At 34.2% G+C, this 16,121-nt stretch overlaps 1 protein-coding gene across 2 annotated transcripts in view; it reads left to right on the forward strand.

The window, feature by feature from the left end:
- The window catches only part of ChT (choline transporter), a 104,228-nt gene extending 88,554 nt beyond the window's left edge, over nt 1-15,674 (forward strand). For both annotated transcript variants that reach the window (XM_068366377.1, XM_068366376.1), the window contains exons 6-11: nt 9,154-9,303; nt 10,981-11,110; nt 11,595-11,821; nt 13,047-13,150; nt 13,613-13,780; nt 13,943-15,674. In XM_068366377.1, coding sequence (XP_068222478.1) covers nt 9,154-9,303; nt 10,981-11,110; nt 11,595-11,821; nt 13,047-13,150; nt 13,613-13,780; nt 13,943-14,375 — 1,212 coding nt within the window. In that variant the 3' untranslated portion in view covers nt 14,376-15,674. The remainder of the gene's footprint in view (nt 1-9,153; nt 9,304-10,980; nt 11,111-11,594; nt 11,822-13,046; nt 13,151-13,612; nt 13,781-13,942) is intronic.
- The last annotated feature ends 447 nt before the right edge of the window (nt 15,675-16,121 follow it).

Genomic DNA, 16,121 nt, shown 5'->3' on the forward strand with positions numbered 1-16,121 from the left:
TTTGAAAGTGGTTTATAAGATATATATATATATATATATATATATATATATATATATATATATATATATATATATATATATATATATATATATATGTGTGTGTGTGTGTGTGTATGTATATATATATATATATATATATATATATATATATATATATATATATATATATATATATGTATGTATATATATATACACACACACACGAAGCCTTGTTAAGTGTCCAAATATTTGGTTTAAAAATACCACTACTACAATGCTGAAAACCTCAACATTGATAGAGTAGGCTAAACATACATCTTGGCTGATTGAGGAAGTAAATGACAGATATGATAATTTTGCAACTTGTGACATTCATAATACATGCCAACTACACATCTAAAAGGGTAGATTGTGAGATAAAACCATTTTCATTATAATCATGTCAAACGGTGTAAATCCATAATAGATTAATAACACTGAAACATAATCAACAAAAACGAATATGTTGACTTGTCAGTACATTATTTTTAACGTCATGTTTGTGTTCCATTATAAACTAGTACAACCAGTATAAAAACAGTGTATAATTATACCGGTATATAAGAAAATTATATTCATCAAATGTATATCAACCTTCATACTGAAATAACTGTTGGATTAAATTACACACCTACAAACACGTACTGTATACACCCAGACTCTCTCTCTCTCTCTCTCTCTCTCTCTCTCTCTCTCTCTCTCTCTCTCTCTCTCTCTCTCTCTCTCTATATATATATATATATATATATACTGTATATATATGTATATATACAGTATATATATATATATATATATATATATATATATATATATATATATATATATATATATATATATATATATATATATATAAACATAGCAAGTGCAAAATTAATGTTAATGGAGTCTTATAAAATGAACTTCCAGTGAACAGCAGAGTATTCCAAGGGAATATGCTGTCGCCTATTTTGCTTGGCCTCCTCGTGAATTCTGTAATGCGTAGAACAATCAGAAATGGTGGAGAAGGATTGGACTGGATTGGTGATAAGAATTTAGCAGACCTTAGAGTATGCTGATGATGGTGACCTTGTTAGCAGAACACCACAGGATTTGCAATGCTTGCTTACCAGAATGAATGAAATATCACAGGAGGTTGGGCTCAAGATAACTAGAAGAAAGACAGAGATGATGAGAACGGAGTATGCAATGGAAGATGAAATATTGTAAGGAGAAAGGATTAATGAAGCAGAATCATTTAAGTATTTAGGAACTATGATATCAATACAGGGTCTTTAGAATTATAGTTTAGTGAAAGACTGAAAAAAGCATATCAGACAATGGTTAGGTTAAGTAAAATTTGGAAATCAAATCGCCTGAAATTACATATAAAAATCACAATAAATATCAGTTCAAGGAGATCGGTGTTACTCTATGGACCCGAGTCATGGTATGACAATGAAACTATCTCCAATAAATTTTAGTAGATTTGAGAACAAAGCCCTCAGAAGGATATTGAGAGTTAAATGGCAGGACAGGACTAGAAATGAAACTATGAGAGATTACTCGAGGGCCATATGTGGATGAGATGAATATGAGTGGTAGATGGAGATGGTTTGGGCATACTTTTGGCACTCCTCAAGAAAGATTAGTTCACCAAACGTTCAGTTGGGCTCCACAAGGCACTAGAAGTGTGGGAAGACCCAGGCCTAAATGGCTGAGTACTATGAAGCGCGAAGTAGGATATGATGAATGGAGAAGTATTGAATTAAAAGCTGAAGATAGAGACGATTGGAGAAATCTAAGCGAGGCCCTTTGCGTCGATAGGCGTAGGAGATGATGATGATGACGATGATGAAAGCCAAGTTACAACCCTAGCTGGAAAATTAAAATGCTATAGGCATAAGGGCTCCAGCAGGATAGGCAACCAGGAATGGAAAAATTGGAGAAGTAAAGAATAAGCTATAAAAGGGAAATACCCCCCAAAAATCAATAAGATTAAAGCAATGGTAAACAGATAGGTAATATAAAAACTAGTAAACGGGATTGAAATTAAGCTGCTCAACAGAAATGCATCTGCCCCAAATTTAAACTTATAGAGTTCCACTGATTCAACTATTTGATTGTAAGATCACGCCACACTTTAGTCACATCCGAAATAAAATATCTACAATACTGCATAGTATTGAGTCTTATGAAAAGAAGAAGCAAGACTACTGAAATTAACTGCATCCACCATATTACGTACTGGATGGTATAGTTTCCTAAGATCCAAAAGCAAAGGACGTGGCCAGGATTTTGGAAAATCTTGAAAAACGTGCAGAAAGAGCCAATTGAACGAAAGAGCCAGATTTTAATATCCATATCAGGTATACCAAAAATATCTTACAATTGTTCAGCATCCTGAATTTATGTTCAATCCTGCTGACGTATTTATATCAGGTACACTCTAGGAAAAAGAACCAACGTGATTGTTAGATACTGAGCACACTAGGAAGGAACAGCATTTGTGTAATCTATTTAAAAAAAAATATCGTTTTTTTTTTTTTTTTTTTTTTTTTTTTTTTTTTTTTTTTTTTTTTTTTTTTTTTTTTTTTTTTTTTTTTTAAAAGAAGAGGGGAATTTCATCACCACTCCACTGTTGACTGTGTATGAATAATTCAGAGCTAGAGGATGATTCCAAGTCTTCTACCCATGCCGAAAGGTTAAAGGTTAAGAGCGAAAGTAAGCAACGCATAGACTAGGTAAAAATAAATAGTTTAATGTCAATATCTTGCCGTCATACATACAAAAAACAAAAGAGTGGCATTGGCCAATCATGAATAGGCGAAAAATGAACAACCAGATCCCACACTTACAATAATTGAAGTTTTCTTAAAAAGAAGTCTTCCTCTCGTTCAGTTCAAAACACATGCAACTCAAGAGATCAATGAAATGGAAAATATATCTGACCACCTCTCAATTCTTAGCTTAATCTCAACCAGACGACGTGCTCCAGTTCACTCAACTTTAGCTAAGTGACAGAAAATTCTATCACAAATTACTTTCAACGGTGGTAATCTTTCACTCTAAAAGAAGAGAGAAACTGCTTAAATATAATAATATTCTCTTAACAATGTTCATAACACTAGAAGTATCTTAGGTATTACCCTCCTGTATAGTTGTAACGTGTTTGCCTAGCATTCGAATGGCAGCAGATCGATTGCAGCCTGGGACCGTGAGCTTAAGCTGTTTACTAGGGAAGCACAGCTGTGTTTAGGCACCACAGTGGAAGTTGGGCTTGCCCGGCTGACGTTCTGGTGACCATTTATTGTGATGAAACTGGAACTGAAAGCAGACGCCTTCACCTTTACATCTTAAATGTTCATGACACAAGAAGTACTCAAATCTACAAGCGCTTCACTTCAATTAATCCGTTGAACTATTAACACTGGAATAAATTTTCTTAATTAATTACTTGTCTTTGAGGGCAAAATGAGACAACAATTTGCTATAATGAACAGGGTCATGCTAATAGTGTGTCAACAAGAACTGATCATACAATGGCTGTCGCTATATATATTTCATGCAAATATAAAAAAATTGAATGGTCGACATTCTTTTTTATAAGGAGCTTGAGATAAAGAAATTAAATCTTTACTATATTACACCAATCTAAATAACCAAGACTACATTAATATTTTGTAATTGACTTCACAAAGGGTTCTGAAAAGCACGGATTTTCGAGAAATACGTAATTCAATAATAAATATATTTAAACATGTTCTACCATAAATGTTTAATTAACGTTGCTATATGTAAATAATAGTCATCCCCTATAACTAGCTTGTGCAATTCTAATGTACCATTGCTATGCATTACACGAAAACATAAACGAATGATATAAACTAACCTTCCTACCATTAAACTTATATGAATGTATCTTCTTTGAAGATTGTCAGTGATATTGTATTGGCTTTATGAACCCGGGCCACATAGCCTGGCGCTGGGGCCTTCAAGGTCATTCAGCAACCAGGGGCAACGGGAGCGGGGGAGGGGAGAACCGCCCCCGTTGTGGAAGTAAAAGTTGAAAGAGGTTTCTCAGCAAGATGGAGGAAAGAAAGCTCGAACGGAGGTTGGAAAAAAATAAAGAAGTGACTTCCGGCAGGAATCGAAGGGACACTGCAAAGACCCTTGAGTAACGCCTGCACTGCACCATATGTGTTGCTCTGAGGGCACTACTCATCTCCCCAACTACGGGGCTAGTGGAATAGGAAAAATTATTTTGGTAATTGTTTACAACACCACGCTCTCCACTTACTCCAAAATAATGCAATCCTGCAGTTCTCATCTTCTTGTACAGTAGTTAGGTGGTTATTTAAATTCTGGGAAAGCAATAATTAGCAAGATATGTTGAGGAAGGGGGAAGGTGTTATAAAAAGAAAACAGCTCGGTTTCCTCACTAAAAGACTTGGAACTGACATGTCAACACAGTCAACCAAACAGAATTCGTGATGCCAGAGTACATAAACAGAAGTTCGTGATGCCAGCGTACATTTGATATACTGTATATTCAAAATATACTTAATTAAAAATGGATTAATTTACTCAAAAGTGTCCATAAAATATGTAATTTACAAATAGTGACACTTTTGGAGTAATCACTCAACTTTTTATCAAGTATATTTTGAACATACAGTATATCAAATGTACGCTGGCATCACGAATTTCTGTTTTTATACGCTGGCATCACGAATTCTATTTTGTTGAACTATGTTGACATGTTAGTTCCAAGTCGTTTGGTGAGGAAACCGAGCTATTTTCTTTTTATAACCCCTTCCCCCTTCCTCAACATATCTTGCTAATCATTGCTTTCAAAGAATTTAAATGACCTCCAAATTACTGTGCAAGAAGATGAGAACTGCAGGAGTGCATTATTTTGGAGCAAATGGAGAGCGTGGTGTTGTGAACAATTACCATTATCTTCTCCCTTTTTCTGTTTCCATCAGTTCAGGACTAGATCTAGGAATTAGACTGCCTGTCCCTCCAGACTTGTTATCAAAGAAACTACACATTTAAAATTTAAAACAATAATTACTTCATGAAAAGGTTATTTCGTCATGAAATCTTTCAATGAGAAACCTCAACCTACATTCAATGTAATCTTCCTTCGCATTCTCATTCGTGTTTAATATAATTTAATCATACGAATTTTATCCTTTTAATTTTGTGAACCATTTTTGCTCCGTCAGCAATTTCCAAATAGAAGAAATACAATTTTCGGGTACTTATTTTCATCGTGAGAACTTTCTTAATTAGAAGATACGTCCTGAGTTTGTAATGCCATTTTCACACACAATAAGTAGGATATAAATTTTACTGTTATACACTCAGATTCTTGTTGGGCCATCTATTTTCTCTTAATTTTCTTCTCATCATAGTTATAATGAAGAATTTATCCTAAAACTGTAGCATTATACAAATGATTTGGCCAATGCTATCTCCACAGCTCACTGTTGGCAAAGATAGACGTGGAAGACAGTTAATGAATTTCTTGACAAAACAAAACTACTGTAGGTATCGATTATTTTTGCTTTTACCTCATTGTATGTTTAGTTCAAGCTCAATTTTTCTCAAAAGGGCATATTCATTTGCCAGTTTCAAATTAACTTCAACATTATTTTGTCTATTTTGTTGTGCTTATCTCTTTCTTGGACCTTCTCCTAAGATCCTGCAACCATTACGAAAAACAATAAGCATGTGCAGTAAATCAGCCTATTTTTCTATCTCGAGGTCAACCCGCCCCCCTTTTTTTACTCTATATCTACCGTGCATTACTCGCAAAGCCTGTCTTCAACCTGTATCTAATACTTCCAAGCCTTTGCTACTGAATTTTTTCCTAGTGTCTTTGTTTGTTATTCATAATTTATAAAAGGAACTACATTCATAATCTTAACTAACATGAAGACAAAATCTGGCAGCTCAGACACTCAGTGTGTAAACGTTCACTAAATGTTTCATATATACAATATATGCTTAAAGAGGGGCAATTGTTTGAGTTGTGTGTCTGTATTAACGAATAACACTCAAGTTATTAGAAGTCTTTAATCTTCTTTCCACCTTATTAGTCCCACTGTATAGCAGGGTTGGCTGCTCGAGTCAACTTTTACCATCTATTTCCATTTCCATTCCTTGAATATCACAACGCAAGTAGATTCCACAAGGCGGAATGAGACTTTTTGGCGCAGACGTTCTGTCGCAGGACTTATTGGCCGCGTTGATTTCTGGCGCAAGACTTTTTGGTGCAGGTGATGCTTCAAAACATTTTCTATCTTTCTTTCTCTTTTGTCTCGGTCACAAATAAAAAATGTATCTGTTTCTTTTTATAAACGGTTTTAGATTGTTTGGCTAATTTAAAAGATAAATTAGCAATCAGAGTGAAGTATCATTCACTGAAATTAAAACACAAACTTCAAACTACTTCACCAAAATTTTTTTTTCTAGTTCGTTCTTCAAGTTTATCTCGGTTACAAATTCAGAAGTTATCCATCTTTCGTTGTGACTGGTGATGATCTTAGTTTTTAGAAATATCCGTATATAGCCCATTATGGCTCAACGAATTTTAAGTAAAAGTGGAAGGGAAAAATTTGTACATAACGGCTACATTTACGTAAGTGACAGATGTAGTTCACGAGATCCTTCAATCAAATTTTGGCGATGTGAACGTAAAAATTCATGTAAAGGAAGAATCCACACTAATGATGGTGAAGTGATTAACGAAATAAACCAGCATGGCCACGGATCATCAGCTGCATCAATTGAAGCTGCTCACGTTAAATGTGCAATAAAACACCGAGCCATGGAAACTTTAGAAAATACATCAACAGTTATTAACCAATGCTTAACAGAAGCATCGCAAGCAGCTCATGGAGTTTTACCGCGCATGGATTCTCTAAAGAAAACAGTTAGAAGAACTCGTAATGAAGCGCAACAAGCTCCTTGCAATCCTGTTATTTTATTTGATCTAGAAATTCCAGATCGTTATAAAATTTACACAGGCTCTGATGGAAGAGAGGAAGAATTTTTAATTGCCGACAGCGGCCCATCTGCCAACAGAATTTTAGTATTTGAAAGAAAATCTTGGGTTAGAGAAATTTTATGTGGTTCTGACATATGGTACGCGGATGGAACATTTAATCTTGCACCGCCTTTATTTTCCCAAGTTTACGTGATATTGGCCAAAAAACTTGGAGGAGTTTATCCTAATATTTATGCACTGCTCCCAAACAAGCATAGGATAACCTACATTATACTGTTTGACCTCATTAAAGAAGCTTTTCCGGAAGCTTCCCCAAAAAGCATTCTCTGTGATTTTGAACAAGGTGCAATCTCAGCAATGAAAGAATCTTTCCAAAATGTGGAAATAAAATGTTGCTTTTATCATCTCAAGTCATAATCTCCATAAGACTCTTAAGAGCAAGGGAATGAGTCATGCATACAGTAATGATGCAGGGTTTGCGCTGAAAACGGAAATGATTCTAGCACTGTGTTTTGTGCCTGTGAATGACATGGACTCTCACATCGATGCACTTTCAAATTTTTTTCCAAATGAACTACAGGATTTATTAAACTGGTTTGAAGATAATTACATAGGCAGACCGAACAGAAATAGACAAAGCAGACGACCATCTCTCTTCAAAATGGAAATGTGGAATCTTTATAACAGGACGTTAAATCAAGAAGATAAAACGAACAATCATGCAGAGGCAGCCCACAGGCAGATTTATTTTGAGTTATCTATGCATCATCCAACAATCTGGCGATTTATTGAAGGGATCCAACGTGTGCAAAACACAAGAGATGCGGCTTACGAGCAATTAGTGGCTGGACACTCCCCGCAGCACAAACTGAAGAAATATTTACTTGGTGAGGAGAGAATAAGGAGAATAGTGTCTGATTACGGTACAAGGCAACCTTTAGAATACCTCCGAGGTTTAGCGCATAACTTTGAATTAAATTGAATTGCTACATTTCAGTTTATTTATTTTTTATGTATTTCGAAGAAAAGGGTATTATGAGTAAAGTTTTATGAACAAAATAATTTTTTTTTTATTTTCTCGTTATTATCATCGTGTTATTTATTTACTGTATATAAGCATAAATAATTTCTTTGGTGTAAAAATAGGACCTTTCCTCAAGCGCCATTAACATGGGAACTAACGTCTTGAAAAATTTAACTATTATTTTTCAAAACGCACATTACGTACCTCCTACAAGTTGAAGTATAATATATAGGCTATTGATCATGAAGTGTAATGACCCCACAGACCTCTAACTTATCTATATCCCAATCATTCTTGTTAAGCTTTCTACTCAATGAAGAAATTACATTTCCTTGGTGAAATTCTATCACACAACGTGGAGAACTTAAAATCAAAATAATTGAACAATCTATTCAGTTATCAACAAACACAATTCAGTTTTCATTCTGTTGTTTTCGGTGGGAGCTTCAGGCATTAATTCCCACAAACATGAATGACACAAAAAAGAAAAAATCTTGGTTCATCATTCCCATAAACCTTCTACATTAAATTAACTTATCAGCGACCTGTTTTAAGAAGGAACATGAATTATTTACTCTGAAACATCGATGTTTTTCCATGGATGAAAAAAATATAGAACACTCAGTTTTCTATATCTCCAGTCATTTCCGTAAATGTTTACCTGATGAAAATAAAGTTTTCGAGCCCCTGAAGCAATCACACTGGAATAGCTGTGCACACAGACACAAAATCATGCTAGCTTTTTTCCACTAACTGGTGAGTAGTTTTATACAACAACCTAGAAATAGATTCTTAAATAGAAATGAATCGAGGTCAACAAAACTAAATTATCAATATAAAGTAATCAATAACAAATTTTTGCATATAGAAATAATTTTAATTAAAAAAGCTTCAACCTAACAAAGAAAATACAATTACAAAACTATTAAAATGATATTAAGTTATCATATGTAGAGCATGTTCCTTTTGAATTCACATTATGTAACGATAACTATTTAACAAAGTACGGTGTATCAAGATCAATATAACTCTATTGGCAATATATAACTTTAAAAACGAATACAAATACAAGTAAACAGAAAAATGAAACTAGAATTTCCTTATTTTTATATTCCAGTGGATGTGTATTCCTTTTGCCTGGAACCATCCAGCTGTTGGCGACGTCATGCAGATGGAACAAGACTGGATCGGAGAAGTACCCAAAGATCAGTACGGCCTTTATGCGGATTACTGCTTGCTCTTGATCTTCGGTGGAATTCCCTGGCAGGTAATGTACTTGAGAGAGAGAGAGAGAGAGAGAGAGAGAGAGAGAGAGAGAGAGAGAGAGAGAGAGAGAGAGAGAGAGAGATGTGCTATATGTATAAAAAAGGTAAACAGCTAGGATCGTGTAAAGCAATAGTTAGCGGGTGTATTAACTGACGTTTATTTTGCTTGATGTTGTTTAGTTGAAAGTTTTTACTTTATTGCATCTTTCGTCAACTCTTGAATTCCATGTTGTCTTTTAACGAATTTTTTCTTCCGATCTTTACGGAAAAAACATTTAGTTAGCATCATTAAAAATAAATTCTAACAAGACCATGAACAAAGCCAAAAATATGATGATTATTCAGACAACACGTGTGCGTTAAAATGATGCAAAGAAATGGGAACCGAACAACTGTCAATAAAATACTAAAATTTTATAACTGCTACTAATAACGAACATATGAAAGGTCATACGCAAAACATTGTTTATATTTAGCTAAAATAACATTATCCCTATGAAAAATGTATAAGGTTCCGTATATTTTTTTTCAAGTTGAAATCATAAAAGTTCTGTTACACCTACCAGAATCTGATAGGTATCATTCTCATAATATCAACTTAGTAAAGGAAAAAACCCATACTCTGAGCCAATGTTCACAATTTTACCTAGATTTGGAGCAGTACTACCCCGTGCCCCACAAAAAATAACAACAATGTATTTCATGAAAATGCTTTGAGAAGCATGTATGCAGGAAAAAAAAAAAAAAAAAAAAAAACGTAGTGAGGGGATTTCCTATTACTGATTAGCGATTCCAATTGATTCAATAGATCCAATTCGAACAACATCTCATTGTGACTTTGGACTTTATAAATAACCCTGATCAATCAGAACTTGAAGTAAACATGATTTTGGCTATAATGTCGTTACGCGAATGTCTAACACCCTAGCACGAACGTCTAACATCGCCGCTTTCTCGTCCAGAGTTGTAATATACAGACCTTCCCAAGGTTGAGATATTTACCAATTTTAAGGACTGCTTCGCGCGTGCGTACGTGCTTGTAAATTGGAACCTCCCCTATTAATATATCATTTGGTTATGAATCCTAGTAAACAAAATCAAGTAAGAGGAGGAACAGTTTCTAAGCTTTTCAACTTACGCTGTGCTTTTACTTTAAACTGAAAGAAGAGAACGAAATGTTCTAAGCTCGAAGAAGACGATAAGTCGAAAAATTATCTAGAGTTACTTTCATCACCTTATATACAGAAGGAAAATTTTTCACTTGAAGCTAACGGGATGAACATACGTCATTAAACGATTGTTATGAACATACGTCATTAAACGATTGTTTTTAATAAGAAAATGAAAAAGATTTAGTTCCATTTCTAGACCTCGATTGAATACGATAAACAATCATCAAATATTTCAATATATATATATATATATATATATATATATATATATATATATATATATATATATATATATATATATATATATATATATATATATATATATATATATATATATATATATATATATATATATATATATATATATATATATATATATATATCAATGTGTGTGCACCAGTGTGAGAGAGAGAGAGAGAGAGAGAGAGAGAGAGAGAGAGAGAGAGAGAGAGAGAGAGAGAGAGAGAGAGAGAGAGAGAGCTCACGAGGATATTATTTTTTTTCTAGGTATACTTCCAACGAGTGTTGTCAAGTAAGTCGGGTCACAAAGCGCAGGTGCTGTCATACGTAGCAGCTTTCGGATGTCTCATAATGGCAGTGCCACCTGTCATCATTGGAGCCATTGCTAAAGTTACAAGTAAGTCTAACATTACTTTATCTATATTTAGTTTATATCAGCATAATGAGAAAATAAAAAATAATTTTCCTTGATTTTTTTTTTTATTTTTTTAACGGAAATATTAAGTTATTACTAAGATTTAATCCACCCATATTCATTTATAGTAATTTTCACTAAACATTCAGCTAAACGTCTCACAACTTCGATGAAATACTATTATCAACATTATTATAATGAAATCTTTGACACCAGTAAACGGATTACGTTTTAAAAGTTGCATAGCTTCATTCATAATGCTAATTTTCCTTCTGAACTATTACTCAAATTCACTTTCTTCTCTCCCTCATGTCAATAAATGTTTCATCTCTCTCTCTCTCGTTACATTTTTTATCAATTTCATTCCTAGTATCTACAAGTCCATTATATTACTGAAGTCACTGACTAAAGAGAACAAAATCCCATCTACCAAAATAAGTTCCAACCCAACCTCAATCAATTACAGACTGGAATGAAACAGACCTGGTATGCGAAGTGGTGGAAACCTGCATTTCAAGCAACCACACAGCAATGATCCTTCCCTTGGTCATACAGCACCTGACGCCCAATTTCGTTTCTTTTGTTGGACTGGGAGCTATTTCAGCGGCAGTCATGAGCTCAGCCGACTCGTCTGTCCTTTCGGCTGCTTCTATGTTCGCCAGAAATATCTGGAAGCTCATCTTCAGGCAAAACGTAAGTCGAGATGGGTGGTTATAAGGAAGTAAATGACCTTTTACCGTGACGAACAAACCAAGCATTTACGTAGGTGGACTAAAAGAATTATCAGTTTAGATAGGAGTTTTAAATTGTGAGCAAAATTTTATGTTGTAAGAAGACAAGGGTTTACAAAGTTTTTGAGTACCATTTCTTTTTCCAAACAATTTAAATGTACATATTGCGTTATAACTTTTGAAGACTAAATGTAGAATACGTCATCGTACAATCGATTTGCATCGCTTGTCATACACTGCAGTTACCCTTTTATAGATATGTAACATGCTTTTAAAGTAAATATTACCAAGATGAGTTTTACAGTATAACCTCTCAGTTACGAAAATCAACCCCGACTGAATTGTTGTCGGCAAATATTGACATTCATGATGATAAGTATTGGTTTTGAGGGCGAATATATGACGGTAGGTAAATTGACAATATTCTGCTGTCCTTTCGATCTCATTTTTCAACAGATATACTGTGTATGGAAAAATACACACAATAGTGATGGGGTGATTCATGGAATATCTATATAATCTCAGTTGTCATATTTTAGATTAATTTTTCTCAACCTTAAATTGAATCGGTGGACCTTCTGAAGTTAAAACTTGAAGTGAATATTTTATTTGTTAAGCAGATTAACATATCTCGAGAAAATGAAAGTTAAAATTAAATGATTTTAATATCTTAAATAATAATAAAAAGGGTGAAAAAATAATTGACATGAAAAAAATCGCTTAGAAATTATTGACAGCCTTTGTAAAAAATAAAACCTTTGTCTAGCAGAAAATTATCTCATTTATATAATTTTCAAACGTTTTATCTCGCTTGAAACCAAGGAGACAGTATCTAAGTATCCCTTTTTTCACATTCCACTGATCCTCTAAAATTCTGCTACCTGAAATAAACCATGGAAGTAATAGTGTCATGAAAGATTTCTGAAATTTATCGAAAATTTAGAAGATACAGATTTGGCCATTTTACTCATATTATCGCTAAATCATAATAAATTGTTTTGACAATAATGAGGCCGTATTTTTCTCCTTTAAATTGTTTGAGGATTGATTCCTGTGATTGAACAACTTTTTCATTATCATGCAATGGGTCAATTAGCCAAATCTTCACCAAAGATTTTCCTATGCATCTTGCTTTCTTTTATATATACCACAAATGCCCTTAAATTCCTTTCAATTTCATTCAAAAGGCAAGTGAATCTGAGGTCCTATGGGTAATGAGATTTGCCATTTTCATCGTCGGAGCCTTGGCTACTACATTGGCCTTAACCATCCCCTCTATCTACGGACTTTGGTAAGTTATGATGATTTTACATTTCATATTTCATAATTACAACGGCTTCCAGCCAGTTGCACTAAGTAGGAAAATATATATAAAAGATAAAAAATTCTTAAACTTTATTAAAAAAAAAAGAAAAAAAAAGCGGGGGGGGGGGCTTGAATCGGCATGATCCTTCACCTTCCTTCCATTGATAAATAACGAGTTAATCTTTTTCTTCAGTATCATTACGGAAATAAGTCAATCCATTCTCTCTACTCTATTTTCAACCTTTTTCACATTTGGATAACCTATATGGTCGAAGAGTAGCCACCGATAGGAATGTGAACTAATTTGTTAAGTACCTAAATGTTTTGCGAACCCTCCCAAGATTTACCACCCTATATTCTTAGATTAACTTGGGCTTCAAGGAAAATAATGATTTTAAATTTCCAATTTTTGCAAACAAGAAATCAAGTTATTCGATATCCTCAACAGGTATTTGTCATCGGATTTGGTGTACGTCATTTTGTTCCCTCAACTATTAATGGTGGTCCACTTCCGAAACCATTGTAATTTGTATGGATCTCTTGGCGCTTACATTGTAGGCCTGGTAATCCGTCTCCTAGGAGGAGAATCCATGATTGGCATACCTGCTGTTATGAAGTGAGTGTTTCTCCCTCTCCTGTCTGTTTTAAACTCAATTTATTTTCCTCTTCATTGCCTATTTTAATGATGATTACTGCTTCAATAGAATACTAAAAAAATAAAACTTCCAACCACTCAAAGATTCTTGTTGGTAACACGTTGACTGTTATCTGTCCCAAGGTATCCATGGTACGACGAAGAAAATGATGTACAATTGTTCCCATTCCGCACTTTCGCTATGGTTCTGTCAGCATCAACTCTCCTAGGCTTCTCAATGCTGTCGATGTACCTATTTGAAAACGATATCCTTGCCCCGAAGTACGATTTCTTACGGTGCGTCACCAACATCCCAGACGATGTGCAGCGTGTGGGAGAACCCCAGGAGGGAGAGATGAGTGTCATGGCCTGCCACAACGTCGTCAAATACAACGCCACGGATGAGATGAACGGAAGGATCAATCCGGCGTTAAATCTCGGATCGGACAGTGACGAAGAGCCGACGCCCCCGATAACTACAACAGCCGATGGAAAGGTGAAGAAGAGGTTGGTTGGCGAAATCATATCACCACCGCCTATAACTTCCCCCAAAAAGCAAGACCAAACGAAGCTGTAAACACGTCTCATGTCGTAAGGACAGTTGTGATGATTACAGCGTACTTAATTAATCATTGCCGTTAAGGAAGAGTTGTGGAGCAGAAATATATACATGCGATAGATCTCTGAGCAGTTAATCGGAGAGTAGGAAGATAGATATTGAATACTGAAATAACTTTGATGATCTGGTAATTGAAATAGAATTATAAAGCTACATGAAGTGCGATTATGAACATTTTGATAATATAAAGCAATATACGTTACATCATGTGGTAATAATCTCCTGAAACATTTCATACCTTTATTCCTACTGTTAGTTCAGTAAAAATGCTGCAAAAACTCTTGCCAGACATTTGCATTGAACTATAAAATATCAAAATGAATTTTCACTGGCCCATAATTGCCTCATTTTAGATTGTGTTCCAAGAGGCATCGCATAAATTGTCTAAATGTTCTATGTCTAGATTCTATCTCTTTTCCTCTCTCCCTAGATACTCACATCAGCCAGCATTGATTTATCACTACTGTTGTCTCCTCATATAGAGGTCAGTCGTCTTTGACTAACCCAGTCTAGTTGTGGCCCGTCAACCTTTAGTGAGAAAATGTGTTCCCGACTCCACTTCATGTACTCGCTTTAGTCTCCCCTCCCTCTTCAATACCTCGTTTTCTTTCCCCCGTTTTCATTTGTGCGATGTAGGTTCGTATCTTATTGTTGGTTATTTTTGTAGAAGAAATATAGGTGTTTTCTAGTCGAATAGAGCAGCTCTGGATTGCTTGTTGGCTTCGTGAAGAGCATCGCATCGCATAAATGAAAATTCGGTGAGGTGAGATCGCCTCTTACAGAAGAAAGAATGGTATAATAAAAATAAAAAATAATATGAATGACCCAGAAAATAATGATGGTGTAGATGGCGTTTTTCATTCAAAAACTTCAAGATGAAGTGTGGATGGATCATCTAATAAGCCCCTACAGGTAGTTTCTGTACAAAATCAGCTCATCCTCTGGCTTCACGCCGCAGGCTGTTTTAGACATGCAAAATACCTTATAATATCAATGGGCGTTTAAAAATTTAGGAAGGATCAGATACATTTTTTTGAGTCAATGATTACATTCACCGAATATCATTATCAAGATTAAATTTTCAATTTTCCCAATGTATCTACTGTGATTTTCACGAGTTTACTTTTACATGGAACGGCAAACACTTACTTTCCCTTCAGACTTCTCATAGCACAAACACAGTCAAGATTGAAACAGAAATTATACAATGTATTTTATTTACTAAATTAGGACCAGCCCACTGACATAACATCTAGGCCTGTTGACTAAATACTGTACACTACTACATATATACACACACATATCTATCTATCTACAGTATTCATACATACATACATATATATATATACAACACACACACACACATATATATATATATATATATATATATATATATATATATATATATATATATATACATATATATAGATATATATATATATATATATATATATATATATATATATATATATATATAACTCATACACATGACTTAGGAAAAATTTTTTCATCATCTGCAGATAAAATTATCTCATGGTCAATTACTTTTTTTTACTAGGCAATTTTATTTTATTTTATCAATCTGATCGACTACTAGGTTACATAAAAAATATGAAATTATAAAATTAAAATATATAATTCTAGGAAATTCACTCATCAAAGGAAACAACACTCAAAGGCGTGTAGCGCATATGGTGATGAGAT

The sequence above is a fragment of the Palaemon carinicauda genome, chromosome 44, assembly GCF_036898095.1.
Source record: "Palaemon carinicauda isolate YSFRI2023 chromosome 44, ASM3689809v2, whole genome shotgun sequence".
In the NCBI taxonomy this organism is placed as follows: domain Eukaryota; kingdom Metazoa; phylum Arthropoda; class Malacostraca; order Decapoda; family Palaemonidae; genus Palaemon; species Palaemon carinicauda.